Source organism: Danio rerio, chromosome 1, assembly GCF_049306965.1.
Source record: "Danio rerio strain Tuebingen ecotype United States chromosome 1, GRCz12tu, whole genome shotgun sequence".
NCBI lineage: Eukaryota > Metazoa > Chordata > Actinopteri > Cypriniformes > Danionidae > Danio > Danio rerio.
This window is the reverse complement of record NC_133176.1, coordinates 19,058,940-19,084,194: the sequence shown is the minus strand read 5'-3', so window position 1 is coordinate 19,084,194 and position 25,255 is coordinate 19,058,940. Positions and strand designations below refer to the sequence as shown.

General features: G+C 35.0%; 3 protein-coding genes across 28 annotated transcripts in view; 1 reads left to right on the top strand and 2 right to left on the bottom strand.

Moving 5' to 3' along the window:
* acsl1a (acyl-CoA synthetase long chain family member 1a) overlaps nt 1–4,007 on the top strand; it is a 50,234-nt gene extending 46,227 nt beyond the window's left edge. For 5 of the 10 annotated variants that reach the window (XM_005168350.5, XM_073944640.1, XM_005168349.5 and 2 more), the window contains exon 21: nt 1,540–4,007. In XM_005168350.5, coding sequence (XP_005168407.1) covers nt 1,540–1,680 — 141 coding nt within the window. In that variant the 3' untranslated portion in view covers nt 1,681–4,007. 10 annotated transcript variants of the gene reach the window in all.
* The window catches only part of casp3a (caspase 3, apoptosis-related cysteine peptidase a), a 36,730-nt gene extending 22,747 nt beyond the window's left edge, over nt 1–13,983 (bottom strand). For 2 of the 3 annotated variants that reach the window (XM_073951668.1, XM_073951722.1), the window contains exons 1-7: nt 13,876–13,983; nt 13,112–13,360; nt 12,073–12,215; nt 10,033–10,161; nt 9,749–9,924; nt 9,517–9,643; nt 6,769–7,039 (exon numbers count right to left, since the gene is read on the bottom strand). In XM_073951668.1, the coding sequence (XP_073807769.1) occupies nt 6,810–7,039; nt 9,517–9,643; nt 9,749–9,924; nt 10,033–10,161; nt 12,073–12,215; nt 13,112–13,155 (849 nt within the window). In that variant the 5' untranslated portion in view covers nt 13,156–13,360; nt 13,876–13,983 and the 3' untranslated portion in view covers nt 6,769–6,809. 3 annotated transcript variants of the gene reach the window in all.
* A 2,484-nt stretch (nt 13,984–16,467) lies between these two features.
* Nucleotides 16,468–25,255, bottom strand: part of fat1a (FAT atypical cadherin 1a) — a 150,315-nt gene continuing 141,527 nt past the window's right edge. For 4 of the 15 annotated variants that reach the window (XM_021469232.2, XM_073930593.1, XM_021469206.3 and 1 more), the window contains 3 exons: nt 21,464–21,523; nt 20,984–21,019; nt 16,468–19,557 (listed from right to left, as the gene is read on the bottom strand). In XM_021469232.2, the coding sequence (XP_021324907.1) occupies nt 18,887–19,557; nt 20,984–21,019; nt 21,464–21,523 (767 nt within the window). In that variant the 3' untranslated portion in view covers nt 16,468–18,886. Of the gene's footprint in view, nt 19,558–20,983; nt 21,020–21,463; nt 21,524–24,032; nt 24,415–25,255 lie in introns of all 15 variants that reach the window. The other 11 variants (XM_005168343.6, XM_073930660.1, XR_012394540.1 and 8 more) reach the window with 10 other exon arrangements.

The following is a 25,255-nucleotide window of genomic DNA, read 5'->3' as shown; positions in this document are numbered from 1 at the left end:
ATCACTGGGAAACCCATACACACTAATTCACACACATACTGTACACTACAGACAATTTTTAGCTTTCTTAATTCACCTATACCGCATGTCCTTGGACTTGTGGGGAAAACCGAAGCACCCGGAGGAAACCGGAGGAAAAATACGCAAATGCGAGAAGAACATGCAAACATGCAAACTCCACACAGACACGCCAAGTGACCCAGCCGAGACTCGAACCAGAGACCTTTTTGCTGTGAGACAACAGCACTACCTACTGCGCCATCTCGTCGCCCTGGTCAACACTTTTTTAGTGTTTATTTCATAATTACACTATACATAGCATACTAAGGGCGTCACGGTGGCGCAGTAAGTAAAACTATCACCTCAAAGCAAGAAGGTCACTGTTTCAAGCCTCGGCTGGGTCAGTTGGCATTTCTGTGTGAAGTTTGCATGTTCTCCACGTGTACACATGGGTTTCTTCCGGTTTCCCCCACAAGTCCAAGGACATGTGGTACAGGTGAATTGGGTAAGCTAAATTGTTCGTAGTGTATGTGTGTGAACGAGTGTGTATGGATGTTTCCCAGTGATGGACATTCGCTGTGTAACACATATGATGGATAATCTGATGGTTCATTCCACTGTGGCCACCCCAGATTAATAAAGGGACTAAGTGTGAAAAAAATTTGAATGAATGAATAATATTCTAAACTACACATTTATAATCATTTAATATTAATAAACACAATGTTAATACAATTAAGTCATATTTGGAGATTTAAACAGCTGATGATGGGCAGACAGTGATGAAATGGCCTCCACAGAGTCCAGAACTCAATATTATTGAGGTGGTATGAGAATCATTTGGGCAGAGAAAGAAAGCTCTGATAGCCTAAATTTAAGAATTAACCCTGAGAGGTGCTAGAAAAGGCCTGATATTATTCATTCATTCATTCATTCATTCATTCATTTTCTTTTCGGCTCAGTCTCTTTATTAATCTGGGGACGCCACAGCGGAATGAACCGCCAACCTAACCAGCATATGTTTTACACAGCGAATGCCCTTCCAGCTGCAACCCATCACTTGGAAACAACCATACACATTCATTCACACACATACATTACAGACAGTTTTTATTTAGCTTACCCAATTCACCCATATCACGTCTTTGGACTTTGGGGAAACGGGACCCACGCAAACATATAGGGGAACATGCAAACTCCACACAGAAATGTTAACTGTCAAAGCCAGGGCTCAAACCAGAAATGTTCTTGCTGTGAGGCGATTGTGCTACCCACTGCGCAAACACTGTTTGGTGCCAAGGGGGATCACACTAAATACTGCCTTGTGCTTGAAGTAATCTGGATCTGAATGTTTTTGTTCAAAGTTTGTGTACATAAGCTCTATTTGCTCATATGTTCTAATTACTAATAAATATATACATTATATATTTGTGAAAATCAGAGTTGATAAACTAGACAAGAGACAGAAAAGGTTGATGTTGTGCACCAGTGAGTGTTTAATCTGTTTACTGTAATGTGTGTGTGTGTGTGTGTGTGCAGGTGAGAGACATCGCTCTGCACCTGGAAATGTTCTCTGTTCAGAACGGCCTCCTCACACCAACACTGAAAGCTAAGAGAACCGAGCTGAAGAGCCGCTTCAGAGAGCAGATCGACCAGCTCTATGCCAAAATCAAAATGTGAGCAGCTGGACAGAGACCGAAAGACCCCCCTCCTCCGTCTACACTGACTGAACTACAACACCCCAGAATACACACTTTGACAAAGGAGCTGCTCCAGTTCTGTCATGCTGTTGGGAGTGAAGGACCACTAGTGGACTCTTTTTTTTTTTTTTAATTTTTGTTTTTTTTTCTACCACTTGGAGGAGCTGTAGTCATCCCTCAGCCCCATCAGCAAAGCACATGCCAAACATTTCACCAGCCCTGATCATCATCTGGGACGACAACTGAAGAAAACTGGAAGCTGAACCAACCCAATGCCTTAGGCCGGTCAATGCCTTGAGTCTAATAAGCCAGACGAGATCATATTAATTCACACGACACACTGAAACAGCTGGGGCCTCAGTTATAAAGTCTATGCTCAGATTTGATCTTAGTGTGTGTGCACGTGTGTGTGTGTGCGCTTAAATCCAGAGCTTGTTCATATTTATAAATATATATTAAAAAAAAATAGCGATTCGATTTCGATTAATCGCACAGGTTTGGGAATTCGCCTGCTCAGATCTTGACATGTTAAACATTTCCTGGTGTTCTTTTGCGATTAGCTAATCACAAAAGGGCTGCAATATGAAATATACATGTACTGTATTCTTTAATCTTCCACACCCAGAGCAAATGTGTGACTGTCATCTGGGTGTGACATTCTTACCTGCCAATTGAGTGAGCACACTTTCAATCTGCCCAATTAGAAATCAGAAAAGAAAGAGGAAAGCGCTGACAAGTGAGGTAATGGCGTCTGCTGCTTTAGAAGCATTAATAGATGGATTAATATCAAAGAAAAACAGTACATTGGTAATATGGGAACATTTTGTTTTCAGAGTCACAGCCACCCAACAAAAACAGGTCATTTTTAAGAGCTGTCACAGAATTGTTGCCAATGCTTACAGATTATCGAGCTGAAGCTTGACTACAAAATTAATTCATAATTCAAATCGCAATATCTGTCAGAAAAATCGCAATTAGATATTCTCCCCAATTCACACAGCCCTATCAAAGGAGCTGATAATTTTGCCCTTAAAATTGTGTTTAAAAAAATAAAAATGGCTTTTATTCTTGCCAAAATCAAACAAATAAGACTTTCGCCAGAAGAAAAAATATTATCGAACACTGTGAAAATGTTTTTGATGTTAAACATCATTTGGGAAATTAAAAAAAAAGAAAAAAAGAAAAAAAAATTCAAAGGCGGGCTAAAATTTTTGAATCTAACTGTATATGCACAAATATAATATTGTATAGCTTCCTATTAATAATGAGTTTAAAAGATTAATTTGTGAGGGGTGAACTTTAATATGCTGAGCACTGTATTTGTACAAAATATATGTCAGTATATTAATGGCACACTAAAGACACATTAGTAAAGTGTAAACCAAGGGTCACCGAACTCGGTCCTGGAGGTTTGGTGTCCTGCAGATTTTAGCTCCAACCCTAATCAAACACACCTGAACAAGCTAATCAAGGTCTTACTAGATATACTTGAAACACCCAGGCAGGTGTGTTGAGGCAAGCTGGAGCTAAACCTTGCAGGGACACCGGCCCTCCAGGACCGAGATTGGTGACCCCTGGTGTAAACATAAAGAATGTTTTTATGCGCACATTACTTTTCTCAGATTTGCACTTGCACACTTTTGAGAAATGATCTCAGATCTAATTTAGCAAGGATTCTCTTCATCGTTTTATAAATGAGGCCCCTGACATGCCAAAAACTGCTCATTTTTAAATCACTTACGGCTATTTTCGTCCAAACTAATTTAAATATATCCATTGTGGTTTCCACAACTTCTGTAAATGTATATTTCATTGTAAAAGTTACTGATTGTAACACTGCTTCTGTTATGGTTAACCATGTGTTTGGCATATTGGATGTCTATATATAATTTCCTCAAAATTTTCCATTGACTGTAGAATGACAGCACAAATTGGATTGGTCTTTATTTAATGGTTATTTATATTATAGATCAGTGGTTGATCGTCAGATTCCACTCACAGCACAACCAATTCTAAAAACAACTCAAATGTGCCTCTCCTGGAGATTTAAAGCTTGTGTATATATTATCTATTTATGTTTGTACATCTTTAACGTATTCTGGCTCATTCAAACTGTGCAAATGGTTACTTGTAGCATGCCGGTGCTGAAGACAGAAATAAATTGATGGCGTTGTCTTTTACCAGTGTTTGGTTTTTGTTTGTTTATGCTTTTATTTTGCTTATCAAGATGCAGATGACATTTCCTGTTTTGTTTTGGAAACACTGAAATTGTAGTAATGCTTTAGATATTAAACTGTTCTAAATATGTTTGTCAGTGTATACTTATATTTTCTTGGAATGAGTGAGAAGAGGAACATTAACAATCAAAGTATAACCTCAGTGTGAATGTATAGAACTGCCATTAAGAATCTTTCTATTACATGTTACCAAAAGTACATTCTTTTCATATATTGGGAAGGATTACATTTTAAATGAATGATTGAATATTGTTTCTTTAATTTCAGATGCTTCTGAGTTTTTTTTTCTTTTTACTTGCAAGTTTCTTGATAGACCTGAACATTTTCATTTTGAACACATATAATGTTCTTGAAAGTGAAGACACTAGCATGACTGGCTGTCATTCATTCATTATCAAGCACACACGTAACTGAAAACCCGAAACTCCATTTGAAACAGTTTAGCTTATTATTAAATGGTAATCTTTTTATGTTACTATAACTTTTTTAAACAAGAAATAAATTTATAAAAATATGACAAAATTATTCAGACATTAAATAAAATAAAATAAAAACAAAAACAAATAAAAGCATCTGCTAAATGAGTAAATGCAAAAAACAAAACAAAACAGAAACACTGGTTAACAATAAATATATAATATATTTAGCAAAATACTTTAACATAAAAAGCATGCAGTAAGAGGTTAACTATAGTAAATCTGTGGTAATCAATCTGCTAAAAAACATGGCTACCATATTTTTACTCTAATAAAACCTTATCCAGATAATACAAATGATATTAAAAAGATAACATCTGACAAGCTGCTTTAATGCACTGCAGTAACAAAGCATGTTATAATCTACTGTAGAATACTATTAGTTTAATGATAGAATCTATCAGATATTTTGTTCATCTACCACATGAAAAAGCCAATAAAAGCTACTGCTATTTACAAAAACTATTAAAAATGATCAATCTAAATTATCAAAGATGAATTTCCACAGTTTCCATCCAAAATCTGATTAGTAAAAAACATGAAACCCTTCAGTAACACCAAAGCTCACATGCATTCTCAATGATTTGAGCATGGTCCAGTCAGCCAGTGTACTGCAGAGCTGTTTTATTACATACAAAGGTGGTTTTACATAGAAAAAAACTAACATGTACTATAACCAAGATTGTACAATAAACACAAAAGGTATGTTGTTTTCTATGTACGCATGCATCAGGAAAACACACAATGTATCAGTGACCTCAGCAGTAATAAGTGTACATGATTTCTCACAGATGAATGACATTCATCATCATCTTAAGGGGACAAATTACAGAGCACTCCAGATCAAATACAAATGACCACAAACATTTGTTGACAGCCAATAGACTTCCACTTTAAGTCTAGAAATGTTAGTAGATTTTTTTTAACGTTGTTAGTAAAATACGATGATATAAACGGACCATTCACACAGAAATTACACGTTTGTTCACCCTTTACTGGTTCCAAATATTTAAGAGTTTCTTCTCTTTAAAACAAAAGAAGATATTCTGAAGAATGTTGGAAATGGGTAACTATTGACATCCATAGTAACAAAAACAAATACTATGAAGCCAATTGCTACCAGATTCTAACATTTTTCAAAATATCTTCTTTTGTTCCAGAGAAGAAAGTGTCAAACAGGTTTGGAAAGAATGTCCACAGCTGAAGTTGATATAAACGAATTGTTCACATAAAAATGACACATTATCTCACCCTTTAGTGGTTCCGGATATTTAGATTTTCTTCTGTTTAAAACTAACGAAGATATTCTGAAGAATGTTGGAAATGGGTAACCACTGACATCCATAGTAGGAATAACAAATACTATCAAGTCCACTGTACCAGCATTTTTCAAAATATCTTCTTTTTTGTTCACGGTAAGAACGTAAGTCAAACAGATTTGGAAAGAATGTCCAAAGCTGAAGTTGATATTAACAGATTGTCCACCCAACAATTGCACATTATCTCACCCTTTAGTGGTTCCAGATATTACGAGTTGCTTCTGTTTAAAACTAAAGAAGATAATCTGAAGAATGTTGGAAACGGGTAACCATTGACATCCATAGTAGGAAAAACAAACACTAGGAAGCCAATTGTTTTTAACATTTTTCAAAATATCTTCTTGTTCAATAAAAGAAAGTAAGTCAAACAGGTTTGAAATAAGTGAAGGGTGAGTACATGGTGACAGCTGTATTTTGAGGAGGTGGGAGTTGAACTTTCCTTTAACCCCAAATATTTCTGTAAATAATGCATTTATCGTGTCTCGTGGAAAACTGTAAAAAAGATTTATTCAAAAGGTTTATCAAAATCCCTTCACATGGCTCAGAGAGAGGCACTAGGCAATAGTTATTTCTGACTGTTGCTCTTTGCTTTTCACATTAAAATAGGCACAGCGGTCTCCCTTTGATTAAGATACATCTCCAATATCACTGATTTAACTAATTCAATGCCCATTTATGATTCCCTTTTTAACAGTGCAATAGCATATTAATGCTTATGAAAGTCCCCGATTACTATAACTCTAGAAATCCCAACATCACTTACCTCTGAAGATTGTTCATTACTATTATTATTATTACATCATGAATAGAAAGAACAGAGGCAAGTGAAACCATATAAAGTCACAAGAACACAAAACTGTTTGAGCACCTATTTGCAAGCACAGACCATTTATAACTGTTAGAAAAACACAATAAACCTGAGACTGAGAATGTTCTGCTAATATTTCAGTGGTTCTGAAGAGTTTTGCTGTAAAGAAATGGTCTTATACTCCTAAAGCCAACCCTTAAAAGTGCACATCCTACTTGTGAAACCTACCAAAAACAGCTGCTGACGTTCTCAAAGATTCCCTGGTGGTTTTAAGGAGTGAAGTACATCTCTTTGGTGAGCATTGAGACGATGCAGGGGATCTGTTTCTTGGCATCAAAGCCCGGCATGTTGGAGGTGGACTCAAAATCCAGTGCTACTTTATGGTTGACCCTGGTCATGATCTGCAAGAGCTCCAGTTCACTGCCATACTTTGTCATCATTTCACAAAGTGACTGAATGAACCATGAGCCGGTCATTGTGTTTCTCCAGGAGTAATAACCTTGACAGAGGAAAGAAATTCATTAGGAAAAAGGCATAACTATTCTATGATCAGCAACTTTTTTTAGTAAAACAATTACAGTTTAAGTCAGAATTATCAGCCCCTCTGTATATATTTTCCCCAATTTGTGTTTAACAGAGAGAAAATTTTTTCAACACAATTCTAAACATATTAAGTCTTAATAACTCATTTCTAATAACTGATTTCTTTTATTTTGCCATGATGACAGTAAATATTTTACTAGATATTTTTTAAGACACTTCTAAAAAGAATAAATATTATAGGAAATGTTGTGAAAAATACCTTACTCTATTAATCATCATTTGGGAAATATATAAAAAAAAATAATAATTAAATCAATAAATAAAAATCACAAGAGGGTTAATAATTGTGACTTCAACTATATCTCATTGCTTGGTGGTAGCTTTGTGTTTCCATATTTTAGCATTCTTTTTTATATAAATCAACACTATTGAACAGTCTTTATGTTTGTGGGTTTTACAAATATTTAAGCAATGAAAAGTATTTTAAAAAGCTTGGGTCAACTTGTAGTTTCGGCTTGTTTGCAGTGGATGGGTAAATACCCTAGCTGTTTGAACAAGTACAGTGTTTTCTTTGCTCAAGAAACAATATGTTTGTTAATGCTAATGTTTTATGTGTCTGAAGGGCAGAGAAGAGGCTCCAAGTCTAGAAACTTCCCTTTAGTAAAGACAATACATTAAAAAGCTTTTGCTCAATGCTTATAATATGTGATTTTTGACAAATGTATTAAAGATGGGAACAGAGTTAACAAAGCTACAAATAAACTTTTCAAACTTTTACGTTGATGAAAATATCCCTCCAATTTGTGGGTCAAAAACTAAAATGTACAGAGGGTTTCTGCAGGTTTTATCAAGTCAAATTAAATACTTTTTAAAGACCATTATGAATGAAATTGTAGACTTTTACAATGAAAAACGCTAAGGATTTTTTTTCACTTCCTCTATCAAAATTAAAATTCAGTTATTTCTTTGCCTCATATCTTAAATGAGTCGAAACAAGCAAACTCGGGCGAGGCAGTGGCGCAGTAGGTAGTGCTGTCGCCTCACAGCAAGAAGGTCGCTGGGTCGCTGATTCGAACCTCGGCTCAGTTGGCATTTCTGTGTGGAGTTTGCATGTTCTCCCTGCCTTTGCGTGGGTTTCCTCCGGGTGCTCCGGTTTCCCCCACAGTCCAAAGACATGTGGTACAGGTGAATTGGGTAGGCTAAATCTTTCGTAGTGTATGAGTGTGTGTGTGAGTGAGTGTGTGTGTGTGTGAATGTTTCCCAGGGATGGGTTGCGGAGGAAGGGCATCCATTGCGTAAAAACTTGCTTGATAAGTTGGCGGTTTATTCCGCTGTGGCGACCCCGGATTAATAAAGGGACTAAGCCGACAAGAAAATGAATGAATGAATAAACAAGCAAACTCCAGTTATATACATTTATATATATATATATTTTTTTAGCAATTTTTCAAAAAATCAAGTTTTAAAAACTATAATAAATTAATGTACAACTTCATAAATACATGGAGAACTTTTAAACAAATGGTATTGTAAGGATGTAAGAAGGATAATTAAATCATATTGGTTAATAGGGTTAATAAATTTTACTTTTTGTTAAATGTTTTTTTAGATAGATTGTTGGTTGTGCCGACTGAGTAGCTTTACATGGACAAGTGACAATTAAGACCTGTTTAAAATTATTTAAGACCTACAACACCATATTTCAGGGAAAATGTTTATGAAATTTAAGACATTTTAAGACTTTTTAAGACCCCACAGATACATAGAACAAAAGGTTGTTAAATTATGTTAATAAATTTATAGTGACATAAAAATGTTTAAGCATATTTAAAGCTACACTACTAACTTTCACAATGCAATGCAATTATTATTTAAAATATGTTTTTTAAAATTCACATACAGTTTGTAAGTAGCGATGTTTTGAAAAATTTCTGTTCAATGACAACAAATTATACCTGTTTAGAGATTAATTATTCAACATATTATGCGATTAATTATTTTAAAACTCCAATGACACTCAAATCCAATCAAATTTTTTTAATACTATCAGTAGCAACAACTTATTTCTGGTGAATTATGTCTTTATTTATGTCTTTATGTGTGTATGCACCTGCAGGCATGTATATAAAGAGATGTAATGTCAAGGATTTTTGGCATGAATACAATTTGTAATTTTTTAGAATATCATCCTGTTTCATTGAGTCCTAATTTACACCAAGGGTGCATTTTTGGATCAAAAATAATGTAACAAAAGTAATATTGTGATAATATTATAATTAAAAAAAACAATTATAAATGCCTTATTTTTGATTCATAAAAAATGCTAAAAATTACTGATTATTAATTTTAATTAATATAATAAAAGAAGGGAGGCTGGGTGTCTGGATGGGTGGATGGATGGATATATATATATATATATTTGTGCATCTGTACCTGGTACAGTAGAGTATGCATAGAGGAAATCTGCCTCCACTGGGATCCTTACACGACCATCTGGGATGTCAGGGTGATCAGGGTGGTCAGTTTCCACACCAGGATCCAGTTCTGTTCCTCGACAAGCCTAGATTAACATTAGTCAGCAAAATCTTGTTAATGGAAAATAAAACTGAGCCAAATCCAAATAAACATGAACTCAGACAACACATATCAGAGATTGAGCAAGTACCTGAATAAAGAACAGTTTAGGCTTTCCCACTAGTGATGGGCAGCGGTCTCCTCTGAACAGACTAGTTAAAGACTTGAGATCCACAGATGTATCAGTGCCGAAAAACACCCCCTCATCGCCGTGACTGAGCAACACACACACTAATGAAGCACAGCGGCTGTGATCGTCATGGGCAACTGAGATACAACAACAAACATAAGTGAGTACAATAAGCAGCATATAATTATCAATTGATATAACATATGTTTTCTTTTAATTGTTTGTGCTCAGCGTATAATAACTACCTGTTGTTAAAACCTGCATAATCTGCGCAACTGTCTGGTCATTGTAGACTTTCACAATGTATCCAAGCTTTCGAAACACGTTCATTACATTTCCTGCATCTACGTCAGTGCCATTGCGTGGGTTCATGCCTGTAAGGTAAACAACAGGTTAAAAATAATGTACGATCCAAAACTTTTAAATAAAAGGTTTATGACAAATTTAAAAAATATCCTTAATATACCATTTTTAGCGATGCAATTTGACTATTGACATCAGGGATTTCTTTTCAGGAATTTCCCAGCATTAGGCTGATGTCAATATCTTTATTGTGTATTTGATTACATTTGTGACAATATAGGAAGTCCACAGAAGGGAAATCAATTATTTTACAATAAAGTAAATTATGCTTATTTGAAAATGTAAACATGCTAAAAGGTTTCTGTGAAGTCAGATGTAGTTTGTCAGGGTTTCTGCAGTGTCAAACCTTTTTAAGACCTTTATGAATTAAATTTCAGACGTATACAGGGCTAAACATTAAGGATTTTATTTTATGAGCCAATAGGTAATGCAGAAAAGAGGTTTACTTTTATTTATATATATATATAGAGTGTGTGTGTGTGTGTGTGTGTGTGTGTGTGTGTGTGTGTATGTGTGTGTGTGTGTGTGTGTGTGTATAATAGTTATTTATTTCCTTGCCACTTATTTCAAGTAATGTGTCAATAACTACTAACGAAACAGAACTATTCTTCTGTATTCTTCTGTAACATATTGACAAATAGAGTTTGGTTAAATTTTTTTAGATGGATTATTGTTATTGTAGACATGGAGAGATACAATTTAAGACTTGTTTAAAAATATTTAAGATCTACAAAACAATATTTTAGTAAATGTAGGAATCTTTAAGGCCTAACAATTTGTTGGAATTTAAGACCTTGCGGAAACCCTGGTTTGTGGTCTGTAGCAAATTTTCTGATTTGGGTCAAAGACAGTTTGTCAAACTGAACTGAAAAAAGTAATTTTAAGCACAAAATAAAGCAAATTATCTACTTTAATGTTTCCATTAACTTTTGTGATGATAAATTATGGTTAATATACAACTTACGCTTCATTCTTATTCAGAGTAACAGATAAAAACTTGTAAAAAGAATATATAAAAGAATACGCAACCATGCTAAATTTCGCCATGTTTTAAATCATATATAAACTATTGCTACACTTGAAATTTCAATGGACGTGTTCTGTAAATTGTTGTAAAGATGAATGATGTTCATTATTTTTATTCTTTAATTTACTGACTATTGCCAGAGGAAGTTCTGAAATGTATTGTTGTCATTATTTTACAATAGTACATAATTCCTGTACCTTCTGTCTGTAATTAAAAATAATCCTACTAAAATATCATTCAGCGTAAAACAGTTAAAAAAAAAATCTATATACTGGTCCATATGCTTATTTCGAACAAAAACCAATTGATTAGATATTAAAAGTTGCTATTTAAAAATCACAATGCAGGCCCAAAATGTTGAGCAATTATCATAATTAATCAATTTATCCTTCAAACCACTAGTATCACGCTGTCTATCAGCAAGAGTTTTTTTTTAATAATATAAGAAAACTTACAAATCAAACATATATATAATCACTAATTATTTTATTTATGACAAATGACAATATAGCTTTTTTTCCATTCATCATTTAACATTTTATTTTCACATAATTTCTAACATTAAAATAAACCTGCACTATTGTAATATAAATTGACTTTTCTAAGTTGAATATATCACACAGACAGATCAGATATGAGTGTTTAATTTTTAATTTTGACCATTAATTTTTTTGTCCATCTGTCTTAAAAAACAAAGAAATCTTCATCAGCCATACTTTTGAAACCCTTAATAAAGATCCTATTGATAAATACATGAGGCAAGTAAATGATTACCTTTCAAGTATGAAAGCCTTTCAACAATCCTCATCATCAGCCAGTTTGATGAACATTCAAATTGACAGATATGACAAACACAAGACAACTCACACCGGTGAAAACGCAAAACAAGTGTTACCTGTCCTGCGATCAAAGTTCTTGTTGTTGATGATGATGCAGTGGCCGATGTTGGGGTAGTTCAAGCTGTATCTGAAGGCATGGGATTGAGGCTTGGCATCAACCTGCATGGGCTGTGATGCAGATGCCCCATCCTTACTAGCACTGGACAAACACAGTACAGTAAATCACATTGAACTGCATTTAATGCAATAATAAGTAATTAGTATCAAATTAGATTGCACATGATTTCTGTGGGTGAGTTTTCTACTTATATTTACAGTGTTTGGATATATATGTCATTATTCTGAACATTTATTTATTTCCACCAGCAAATTATACCAATTCCAAACCACTTTAATTTTAATCACTACTTTCAATTTGGAATAAAATCATTAAAGGGATGGTTTACCTAAAAAAAAGACAATTCTGTCATCATTTGCTTGTTTTAAACATGTATGATTTTCTTACTTTTGTTAAACACAAATGAAGATATTTTAAAAAATGTTGGAAACCTGTAACCATTGACTTCCATAGTATTTGTTTTCCAATTATGAAAGTCGATGGTTACAGGTTTCTTCAAAATATCGTCTTTTGTGTTCAACAGAAACTAATAAAGGTTTGAAACCACTTGAGGACGAGTAAATAATGAGTAAATTCTGGAAGCCTGGAAATTAAAAACGCTTTCTGATATTCAGAGGTCAATAGTTATTTGTCAGGTTTCATCTTACAGGTAATTGGCCAAAAAAGTTGCACAATATAAAGTAAAAAAAAAATTAAATGACCATAAGAAAGATGCAAGAAACTGCCAAATATCGACTTGCATAACAATGATGCACAAATCGTATGGTATTTATTCCTTTAACAATAATTATTGTATGTGGATAAAACATAATAAACAATAAACAATAATAAATTCTATTGTTAGAATAAACAACAAGAAATCAGTCTCTATTTCACTACTAAGGTGAAAAAAAAGGAGTGTAGGGAATTAAATACTGTTTTTGAACTGTCAATCACATGTGAAACCTGCATAGCAACAATCGTCAAGCTCATCTTACTCTGTTGTATCCACACGCTTTGCGTCCACACAGTCTCCGTTCATCTCCAACCGCTTAACGAGCCCTTTTAAACAGTAAACAGGTTTCTTCTCCTCCTGAAAGCTGTTATATGTGTAACTGTGGGTGTTTAAGGTGTTATAACAGCTCTTAAAAAGAGTAGTCTCCGTATCCGCATGTCCGATGTGTATTCTTTGTTTGTTGACTGGCACCACCAGCCAATGAGAAGCTGCAGACGTCACCCTTCAACAGCTGTGCAAAAAAAACATCAACCTGAAATAAGATTTGGGTGTGGACATTTATTCAAATAAAATGCTGTGTGTGCAAATATAACTCCTGGCAAACCGAAAGATTTCTTACAGCTGTAGATTATTATTAACATAATGACTGTGTGTCAAAACCTACTGAGCTGTCTTCTTAGTCAGCACACTTCAAACAGAAAGATCCACAAGGAGCTTATTTACGTGTGGAGGTTTTAAGACAGTCATAGTAATGAAGGTCAAGTTCCACTCGTCTTGCTAATGTACGATTAAACTTTATGAATACTACATTTCAGCAAATAACGTTAATAACCGTCTAAGAATTTAACTATTCTAGTGCACACGTGAATGTAGAGTCTATATTTGATACGGAAGAATAAACTATCGACCAGTGAGCATGGCGTTTCTTTGTCTGCTTTTGAGAGTTTACGCGGATAACAAGGGGACACCAACAAAACCATCTCAAACTGAAAAGTCACGAGAAGAAAGAATGTAGAAGACGCTTACCGAGAACCGAAAATATCCGCTTGTTAGTTAGCACCTTATTATGTGCAAGATTCCGATGACAAAGCGGTTCCTCAGCAGCGTCCAGGAAGTGTATGCGGGCGATATGGCAAGTAACAACACTAACGTTACCTCAAAAACATAATGATACAATATCGCCATCTAGTGACTTATTTTCACACACACGTTCTGCCCCATAAATAGAAGTTTCAGACACAGCCAGCTCTGTAAAACGTCTGCTTGCTCCACGTTTAAACACAGGAAAGAATGCTTCATGGAAGAAACTTGTCAAGCCATGTTCACACCAAAAAAGTAAATATATAAAATAAAATTTAAAATATATGTTCACCGCAAAACAGGAATGGATATATATATATATATATATATATATATATATATATATATATATATATATATATATATATATATATATATATATATATATATATATATATATATATATAATCACACACACACACACACATTTATAATATATAATATTGTTTCATCTGGAGAAAGTCTGATTTGTTTGATTTTGGCTTTAATAAAAGCATTTTTGTATTTTTCAAAAACAATTTTAGGGTCGAAAATATTAGGCCCTTTAAGCTTTTTTTTTTTTTTGATAGTCTACAGATCAAACCATCGATATACAATAACTTGCCTAATTAATCTAACCTGCCTACTTAAAAGTTGGCAGTTCATTCCGTTGTGGCAACTCCAGACTAATAAAAGGACTAAGCCGTAAAAAAGCCGTATATATATATATATATATATATATATATATATATATATATATATATATATATATATATATATATATTCATATATTTAGATAGCTAAAAACTGTTACTGCTAGTAGAATTCTTAGTGGTAAACTAAAACAAAAAATTGTGAATATGGGCTCATGGGTTTACTCAAAGTTGCTCCTAGAAAAGTTTTTACCAAGATTTGTTCACTAATCACCAATTTTAAGAGCATTATTGAGAAGTTTTATACATTGGGGCCCAGATCTAAATCTATTAGCATCTTTTTGTTTGAACAGTAGAATATTTTTTTTGTTGATTTATGGATGTGCAGCAAACAATATGAATCTAATATTCTAAAGAATGTTTCCAGCACCATGTTAAATCTATGCCACAATTAAGTGCTCAAAAACTGTGAAAGAATCATTTATTCTCAGATGTCAAGTATTCAAAAACAACTGCAATCTAATCATTTCCTCTTCATAATGATGCTGTTACAGTCAGCCACACACTAAAATAAACTCTGACTAAGGGTCTCATTAGATCATTCAGACTATTGTTCCTGTTTTATTTTGTGTCAGTTGCCTTCCCAGCAAACAATTTTGTGTTTAAAAGACGACTAACAGACATCTAAACGTAGACAGCTTGGCTAACACAAGGCTAAACTTGAGCTGTCAGTGAAAATCTAATAGACAAAATAGTCCAAAACTATAGTCCTAAACTGTAAAGAAAATACTTTACCGACATTTACCATAAAATAATGGACGTTTGAATTACAGACATTTACCATAACATAACAGATGTTAAACTACACATATTTACCGTAAAATAATGGCTGTTACATTGCAGACATTTACTGTAAAATAACGGTCATTAAATTATACAGACATTTGCCGTAAAATAACAGATAGTAAATTACAGAAATTTACCAGAAACTAAAATTTTAGTTAAAGTCTGCAATTTAACAGCCGCTGTTTTGTTACTTAACGGCCATTGTTTTACGGTAAATGTCTGTAATTTAACATCCGTTATTTTATGTGAAATGTCTGTAATTTATTGTCCATTATTTTACGGTAAATCTCTGTAATATAACGTCCGTTATTTTATGTGAAATGTCTGTAATTTAATGTCAATTATTTTACGGTAAATGTCTGTAATTTAACATCCGTTATTTTACAGTAAATGCCTGCAATTTAACACCCGCTATTTTACATTAAACGTCTGTTACTTAACAACCATTATTTTACTGTAAATGTCTGTAATTTAGCGTCCGTTATTTTTCGGTAAATGTCTGTAATTTATTGGCCATTATTTCACGGTAAATGTCAGTACTTTAGCGGCCATTATTTTACAGTAAATGTCTGTAATTTAACTGGCGTTGTTTTGCAGCAAATGTCTGTACTTTAATGGCCATTATTTTATGGTAAATGTCTGATTTAACAGGCGTTGTCTGTAATTTACAGTGTGGTCATCAAATAGACAGACTTTATATATTTTGTCATTCATTTCTGTTTATTTTATGACTAGTCTAGTTTTGGCCTATTCTTATACGTCTATTAGATTTTCACTGAAAGCCCAAATTTAGTTTTGTTTTAGCCAAGACAACTATGTTTAGACGTCTATTGGACATCTTTAAAAACAAAAAATTGCTTGCTGGGCAGCTAATATGCTGTAGCTGACAGAAATGATGTGCCTGAATTTGCATCAACACAGCATGTGGAGCTGTAGTCACATACCACAGCACATTCAAGCCCTGATGTGTTTTTATAATTTTAAAGTGTTTCAAATCCACCATCTAAGTGATTCTGCCTAAGCGAGTATAAAAATTCAATAAACGCATGCAAGACAAACACCCGTTTTAGAGAATAATTTATTGCCAGTAGTAAAGCAGTTAAGCTAGTGGCAGTATTTAATAAAAATCATAAAACAAGACCATAGCATTGCTCACACACACACACGCAGACCCTGAAAAAGTCACATGTCTGTGAATAATCTCGCACTATAAATATACTGGGTCCCATTTTCATGGTCAAAAAATAAAGATGTTCCAAAGTCACAATTTACAAACAACAAATAAAAAAAAAAGAAAAGAAAACATAACAACATCACAAGAATATGCAGACGTCCATCAGATGATGATCCTTTCAGAAATGAACGTGTGTTGTGACGAGCACACATTCATATCCTTTACAATATTTTATTATTATTATTTTTTTAAATGCTCTTTTCTTTACTTGTGAATGAACATACAGTAAGGCTGATAATGACACACCATTTGACTTGGTACACTACTTTTTCCTGTCTTTCTTTTTTTTGGAAAAAAAAAGCGAGAGAAAAACAAAATATCTACAAAAACCTAGTAAAACCTTGAAATCAAAACTGTACAGTAAAATTTACATTACAAATGAATGAGGATCTGTATAAAAAAATCAGTTTGCATGGCTATATCTATACAAATACAGATATCACCTTGATGTGTGAAATGATGCTCGGTCTCCCATTATCTGTGACAATATATCAGTTATCATTTTCTGTGTGAATTGTACATCTCATCATGTATTACTTAATGGCACAGCCAAGTCTAACGCCCTCTCCAATACTGTTAAATAACCTTAATAACAGCCCATATTAGAGCTACTGGAGAGAACTCTTTTTCAAGCAAGTCTTTCCAAAAAAAACAACCCATCTTCAGTGAGATACAGATGTATATACGATGTGTGTGTTTGGATGTTTGGCATTTATGTGGTGTAAATGCCCATTCACACCAAGAAAGGCAACTACAGCGGGGAAAATAAGTATTGAATACGTCATGTTTATTTCCTGGGAATAATATTTCTAAAGGAGCTGTTGACAAGGAATTGAGCCAGATTTTGGTAAAAACACAAACACTCTCATTCTACAGCTTGACTTTCTTTCTCTGAAAGCTTTAGATCATTTCCTCGACTGTGTTTTGAATCATCGTCTTGCTGAAATGTCCACCCTGGTTTCATCCTCATCATCCTGCAAATGTAGATGTTAGACTGAAGAAGCTAATATTAATATACAAAGATGGTTCTGTGTGTCTCGTCTATCAAATCTGATCTTTGTTTTGTATTTTATATTTGATTAAAGTCAGGTGATTGGCTAGGCCACAGGTGTCAAACTCAGTTCAAAAAGGGCAACAGCTCTGCACAGTTTAGTTCCAACCCTAATTAAACACACCTGATCAAACTCATTGAGTCCTTCAGGCTTGTTTGAAACCTACAGGTAAGTGTGTTGGAGCAGGGTTGGAACTAAACTGTGCAGGGCTTCGGCCCTTCAGGAATTGAGTTTGACACCCCTGGGCTAAGCCATTCTACAGCTTGATTTTCTATCTCTGAACGCATTTAAGAGTTTCCTCTGCTGTTTTGAATCATTGTCTTGCTGAAATGTCACCCTGGTTTCATCCTCATCATCCTGCTAATGTAGATGTTGGACTAAAGCAACTAATATTAATTTACAAAGACAAAGGGCAAAGGATTGCTGAATAACTTCTAAGAGATTTCAGGTGCTGTCTGGGCTTTCAGTGTCTTTCTACATCTTCCTTTCTTCATGTGTTCTATACTTTCCCCCTGTTTTATTTCATTTTATTATTACTTCATTTGTAAACTAATTAGATTTGTTTTCTTTGGAAATATGGATAGTTCTCAACAACATTTCCAGGTAACAGCTCCTTTATAAATATGTTTTCTGCAAAAAACGGTGACATGTTCAGTACTTATTTTCCCCACTGTATATTAGCATCTACACGATGCACAAGTAAATTTAATAAAAGCACATGCTTTTAGTTTGTCGCCTGCTGCTGTAAAAGCTCAAGCACTTTAAACTCCACTTCACCGATTTACTTTTGAAATTTACTTCTGATTTACGCCCAGAAAAAAAATCTTTCTGAATGTACGATATTACCTCTCTGTGCTGTTATCATTGTAGTTGTGCTATGCATTCAGCCAATGGTTACACTTCTTGTTGTGAACATTCTTTAAGACTACATTTCTGCCCAACAAAGGCAAAGTTCAGTATCTACGCAAACTGAAAACAATTTTTTTTTATATACTGCAATTTTGACACTCGTTTCTCAGAGCAGATCCATTTTAGGACTTAATTTTGTCCACACGTGTAGTCACCGCGCTTTTCCTTTGTGTGGCAGATTGGTGCAGGATGAACGTTATGTGGTTTATGGTTTAAACACACAGTAAGTCTCCTGTTGCAGGGTTTGGTTTAGGCACTTTTGAACGTAAGTGTTGGATCCAGTGTCAGACTTCAGTATGCTGCTGATGTTGTGAGTCCAGCGGTGGTATAATGAGCCTCTGAAACTGTGCTCCCTCCTCTCCGCCACTCTCGTAATCGCTCATCATCACCTCTGACTCCTCGCAGCAGGCTGACATGTCCGAGCAGGACGCCGTGGATGTGTACAGCGAAAGCGACATGTTATCGGCGGCAGGGGGATCGAAGTCGCGTCTGTAGCCTAGCGAGAAGCCTCCGTGTCGGTATCCTTCAGTGGACGATGATGTGCTGGTGCTGGTGGGGTTGGTTTGGGGTTCGGGGTCTGAGGAGTAGTGGTGGTGGGGTAGGAATTGGGTGAGGCTGTAGAGCTGTGGTAATGGTGGCCGATGGCGTATTGAAGACCCTCCAGGACTAGAGGGGGTGCTGTTTAACCCGCGTGAGGCAGGCTGTAATGTGTCATAGCGATCACCGTACTCTGGCACAGGTGGAGGAGGGGGTAGGTCATCATGGGATGGGAAGTCGTCAGGCGGAGGAGGGAAGTCGCTTTCAATGTCATATCCGCCAGGATAGTAGTCCGTGTCCAGCAGGGCGGGGTCACTGTAAAGGGTGGGTGGAGCCTCCACTACCTCATACTGAGGGAATTCCTGGATTCCAGGAAGTTGAACGCTCGGCATCCAGTCAGATGTGTCCCAATGATAGCCTGTCAGATAAGAACAATCAGTAAACATCAGAGTGAGCGGGCAAAATAGGAGAAATAAACTGAAATAAATAAACCTTTTGATTAGGTTGTGGTTACACACCAATGAAAGGCTGAGGTCAATTCAATTTCAGTGGTCAGTTCAGGAAATTAAAATTCTTATTATGCTGCTGTTATTGCTGTAACATTTACTGATGTTATTATTGATGTTATTTTGCCATTAATTTGGTGTTACATGATTAATGTTCTGTATTGATGCACTGCCATCATGAAGATCTTTTTAGATTAATTTCCACAATTATTTATGAGCAAATAGTTATGTAAATGATGACTTTATGTTTAAGTTATCAACTTAGATCTATATTATACATTTTAAAATTTTATAAACTAATAAATAACCAACTAATGTAATGTAATGTGTATTTATATAGCACATTTATCATGTATGGCCATACACCAAAAGCGCTTTACAATCATGAGAGGGGTCTCTCCACACCACCACCAGTGTGCAGCATTCACTTGGATATGCCACAGGACAATGGTGCCAGTGCACTCACCACATACCAGCTATTGGTGGAGTAAAAAGACAGTAATACAGCCAATTTGGTGGATGGGGATGATTAGGAGGCCATGATGGGCAAGGGCCAATGGAGGGCCAGGACACCGGGGTTTACTCTTTATAAGAAGAGCTATGAGATTTTTAAAGACCACATAGAGTCAGGACCTTGATTTAACATCCAAGCAACCTAACATTCCCATGTGGTCTCCCATTCAGGTACTGACCAGGCTCAGCCCTGCTTAGCTTCAGTGAGTAACCGGTCTTGGGCTGCAGGGTGATATGGCTGTGGATATCATCATACTTTTAAATTATTTTATTAAATAAAAAATTCTCTGCTTGAACAAAAACTGAATTGACTTCAACCCCTTCAAAAATTTGGCATAAATGAGGCATTTAAAACCAACAACATGCAACGTCAGTATCACACCAGCAAAATGCACATCACACAAATATTTTAACCAAAATATATACACAAATACACACATCACACTGAAAGTAACTTAAAATAAATGTCTAGTTTGTGAAAAAAAACTTTGAACAGAAATGATTAAGGAGGGTGTTATTTGGTTGTTCAAATGTAGTGTTTTGAGGGAATTTAGTAAGATAAATAGGGAACACAAAAGCAAAAAATAAATAAAATCAATAATAATTTATAGCTGTGACAAAAAATGCACAAAATGCAGGCACGGTGGGTCCTACAGTAAATTGATTTTAAAAAGTAAGTTGGTTTGATACTATTTTTGTCACAGATTTGTGGACATGCAGAATTGTGTTATATCAGAGGAAAACAAAGCAAAACCAAAAAAAAAAATAAAATAAAAAAATACAACAGAAAAAAGGCTTCAGGCAAGTTGTACAGAAATGTATCACCTCTTGGGTTCTTGTGTTCATGAGCCGAGAATGACTCTTTAGACAAAAGGCAAACAGAATTGCAGAGAAAGGAGAGAAAAGAGAAAATGTCAATACTGAAAGACTGAAGACCACTGTGGGAACAAAAACAAAACAAAGATAGCAGGAGCATGTGGATATAAATATAAGCACCATGAAGGTTTGAGGTGATCTTAATGCCATTTGCTTGCACAGCTTTCTATCACAGCACTGATGAAATGCTGAAATCCGTCTTTACACCACCTCAAATTAGCTCAACAATCAAGTGCCATTGAAGTCAAATGAGGCACCTGGGTTGGCTAATGAGGTGTGAGACAGATGCGATTAGTCAATTTTCATTTCTCTGTCTCTGTAGATGAGTTATGGGTGAAGAAAATGGCATTTTGGAGACCAAATGAATCACCCACCAAACCCTAACGACACAAACACCCAATAATCAGCAAGGAAGCAGCAAAAGAGTACCTTCTTTCTCCACCGAGTCAACAACAGAGCTGACAAGGTGGATTACTGTCACTAGGGAGGCTTGTAAGAAGGGAAGATGAGAGAAATCTAACATTAATTTTGTTTTCCACGAGTAAACATGACAGGACAGAAACACTGGAAGTCAAGAACCAAAGAAGCACAGACAAAAGCGCTTCTCACGATGAGACATTATACAGTATTTTGACATAACTGATGGATTTGATTTGATTTAGCACCAACAGATATTAACTCTGGATTAATGGGAGTTCTGGCTTCTGACAAGGGTGTGATCTGAGGATGGGTTAATGGCAGAGGGGGTTTGGGTTGTGTTGGTAAGGCACACGTCTGGGTTGAGGACAGTGGGAGTGGAGGCTGACGTTGTGCTCATGATTACATACATTAACAGAGAGGCGGAAGGAAGGATCAGGGAAATTCTCAAAGATAAAAAAAAAGAACAAGGACAAACTCTGGCCCCAAACCAAAATCAGCAGATGGAGCAAACATTAACGAGCAAGGGTTGGCGCTTTGGAAGAATATGCAGGTATATGACCTTAAGACAATATTGATCATTTATTCAATGGGGAAGTTGTTAGGTCAAGTTCAGGGATTGATAAAGTCAAATGAGGGTCAATGGTTAGATGATTTGGTCTCTTTCACATGAATCCATGACTCCGTTTCACACAACACATCCTATAAGTAGGGATGCAACAAACTTTCAGTTGCCATTAGTATTAAAATAGAGAACAGCCCTGTCCTACAGTGTTCAGCGTGCTGGTTTTGGTCACGTTCCAGTCGTTACCACTGTGCAGTTTAAAATGACTTTCACACAGGACACGGAGAGCACTGCGTTGTGAAACCCAATTATTCATTTCAATGACTTGTGCCTTGCAAGGGATGTTAGTTACCATGCACACTAAAGCGCAAGCACCTTCAAATAACCTTGCAGCAGTAACACACACACAAAAAGTTTCTCTATGCCAAAGGTCTAAAATTTGGCGGGGAGCCATATTAGTGACTGACATTTCATAGGAGGGCCATTTTAACATTCAAGCAAAAGAAGGAAAGTGAAAACCTGATGTAATTGATAACATTTTTCCTATCAAATCTCCTTCATTTTGTTTCTTGTTGTACACATTGAGGGTATAGTTTAAATTGCTATAAAATGCTACGATTTAATAATAAGCAATAATAAAAATTATTATGTCCCAATCAGTTGTCGCTTAACCAAAAGTTTAACAGATAGCAGTAAGACAGCAGAAACCAGGTAACTTTAGTGGCTTTACTGACAATTGTTCTTCGCAATATGTTTCTTTTTTTTTGTAAAACTACAACAAAAAGTAAGGAAGCACCGATATGGATTTTTGGGCCGATATCGATAACCGAAAACTCTTTAGATATGGTGGCTGATAACCGATATACTTTAGCCTATAAATAGAAACATTTTAAAATGTAGAGACAACTTAATACAGTGAACAACTGAATTTATTTTTAAAACTTCATAGAAGCTTAAACAGATCTTAGAATAGCCTACTAAAAGCAAAAAAAAAAAAAAAAAAAAAAAAGAGTTGTAGTTTTAAAATTGCATGGTGATTATATAGTTATATGATTTCACATAAATCAGCATGGCAAAAATAGATTATTTTCTTTTCTTTGCATAGCAAATTAACATGCAACTTGACTGTTGCATAAAAATAATAAATTGAATAACAAAACGAGAGGCAGGCAATTCTGTACAATGACCTAATCTATCGGCTTAAAGATATTGACCTAATTCTGATATCAGACAGATAACAATAACATAAAAAAAGCATTTAAATCGAAAATTAGCAAAATGATCATATTAACACTAACAGCATACTGTGTAAGCCATGAAGAGGTGTTTGTACCACAAAAACAGGTGGTATAAAACTGTTTATAATTAAATGACCATTGAATATTTACAAAAATAGAGCTTTAGTAAAAATAGAGTACTTATGGACATATATTTCAATGTTTAAATCAGCTCCAAGAAATAATCAGCGTTACTCTCAACTGCACACTGCGAGAAACCTAAAGTAACCTGGACATATAGTACAATCCTTTAAATGTCCAGTAGGTGGGGGTCAAAACCACAAGTGGCTATAAACGACTGCACAACATTGATAGTGATTCAAAAATATATGATTTGGTGGGCCGAATCTCGCTATATTTTAAAGGAAGAGAGAGGCCTGCAAATGACCCGCGAGACCCCTGCTCTAAGCTTTATATAACTCTGTCATTCTGACCCAAATGAATCTTCAACAAGCACAATCATTGCTGCCTTGAATTTCTGCAATGATATCGGGCCTCATGATGACACGTTATTATTTGCTGTGCTTCGTAAGGTCAAGCACCAAACAGTTCAAAGCTGAAGTGGGTTGTACTTTAAAGTAGTGTGCTACAAAGTTCAACTGTACTGCAACATAGCTCCTAGCAGTTTGTTCCCTGCACTTCAGCACCCAAGGAAACGCTGTCAGAAGTCATGTGAAAGGGCCTTCAAGATCAACAGAAATGATGTGTGCTGTAGACCCATCATGTGTACTTTTCATACCCTGCTTTTACACTCTGAGCTGATGTCTTCAACCATCCATTGGCTTCATTAAGAGAAACAAAGAAGGGAAAGGAAAAAAAGAAGAGAAGAGATCCACAACATGAATTCCACACAGAGAACTAATAGAGATCTTATATAGGCCATTCTCAGATGCTGTCTGAACTGATGAAAAACTTATGAGAAGTTGCCAAAAGCAAAAAAAAAAAAAAAAAAACGACGAGGCTTAGAGAAAAGACATGCTTTCTTCTTTTTTTATGCTTTGAGAATTTCATAGGGCCTTCAGTGATCGCTTCCTTGCACCGTGGGCGAGTGTTCACTTACGAGCAGGCCTCTATTTAAAACCTTGCTCTGTGTCTGTGGTGAGATTTGATCCAAATGGGAGCTGAAGCCCAAGTGCAGCGATAAGGAAGAGAAAGAGAAATGATATAACACATGACCCAAACATATCATCCTTTACACTGGGTTACATCAGTAAAATAAAGACAGACAGGGTTAGCAGATGTTCAGAGTAATAATCGGAAAAAAGAATAACCATATGATGAACAGTATAGGGGTCTGCCAACTTAAAAGAGCATGCAAGAGATTTTGGTTATGTCTGGAAAAGCATACTACTACTATTTCTACATTCAATACTGTGCACAGCAAACAGTGTTGACCTTTCGTTTTATGCTGAATGAACAGAAATGATAGCTGACACTTTAACCAATTTCACACATAATTACAAGGTTCAAACTTCAATTACTGAACACTAATTCCTAAATAAAAAAGGAACTAAATCATAAAGTGCTAACGTTTAGTATGTACTACATATACCAGTACACTCCTGACAAAACTAATGTCTATGGTAACCTACAACATCAAAATAAAATTACTATGATTTTAGTTTTACCTTTGAAGTACTAATAAAGATAGTTGATATGTTTTTGATATTATACATATTTTGAAATTAATAAATATCAAATGAAATGTACAAAATCAATTCCATAGAAAACATATTAAATGCATGTAAAGTGTCTAATTTCATGTTTCAAGTAACGTAGCGAAAACAAAATGTTAAAATATTGGTGAAATAATGTGGCAAACTGCAAAGTTGACAACAACACAGACAGCGGTTGAACTACTACATCTTCTTTAAACAAATAAACAATAAAAATTATAATAATATTAATAATAATAATAATATCCACAACAACAACAATAATAATAATAACAATAATAAGAAT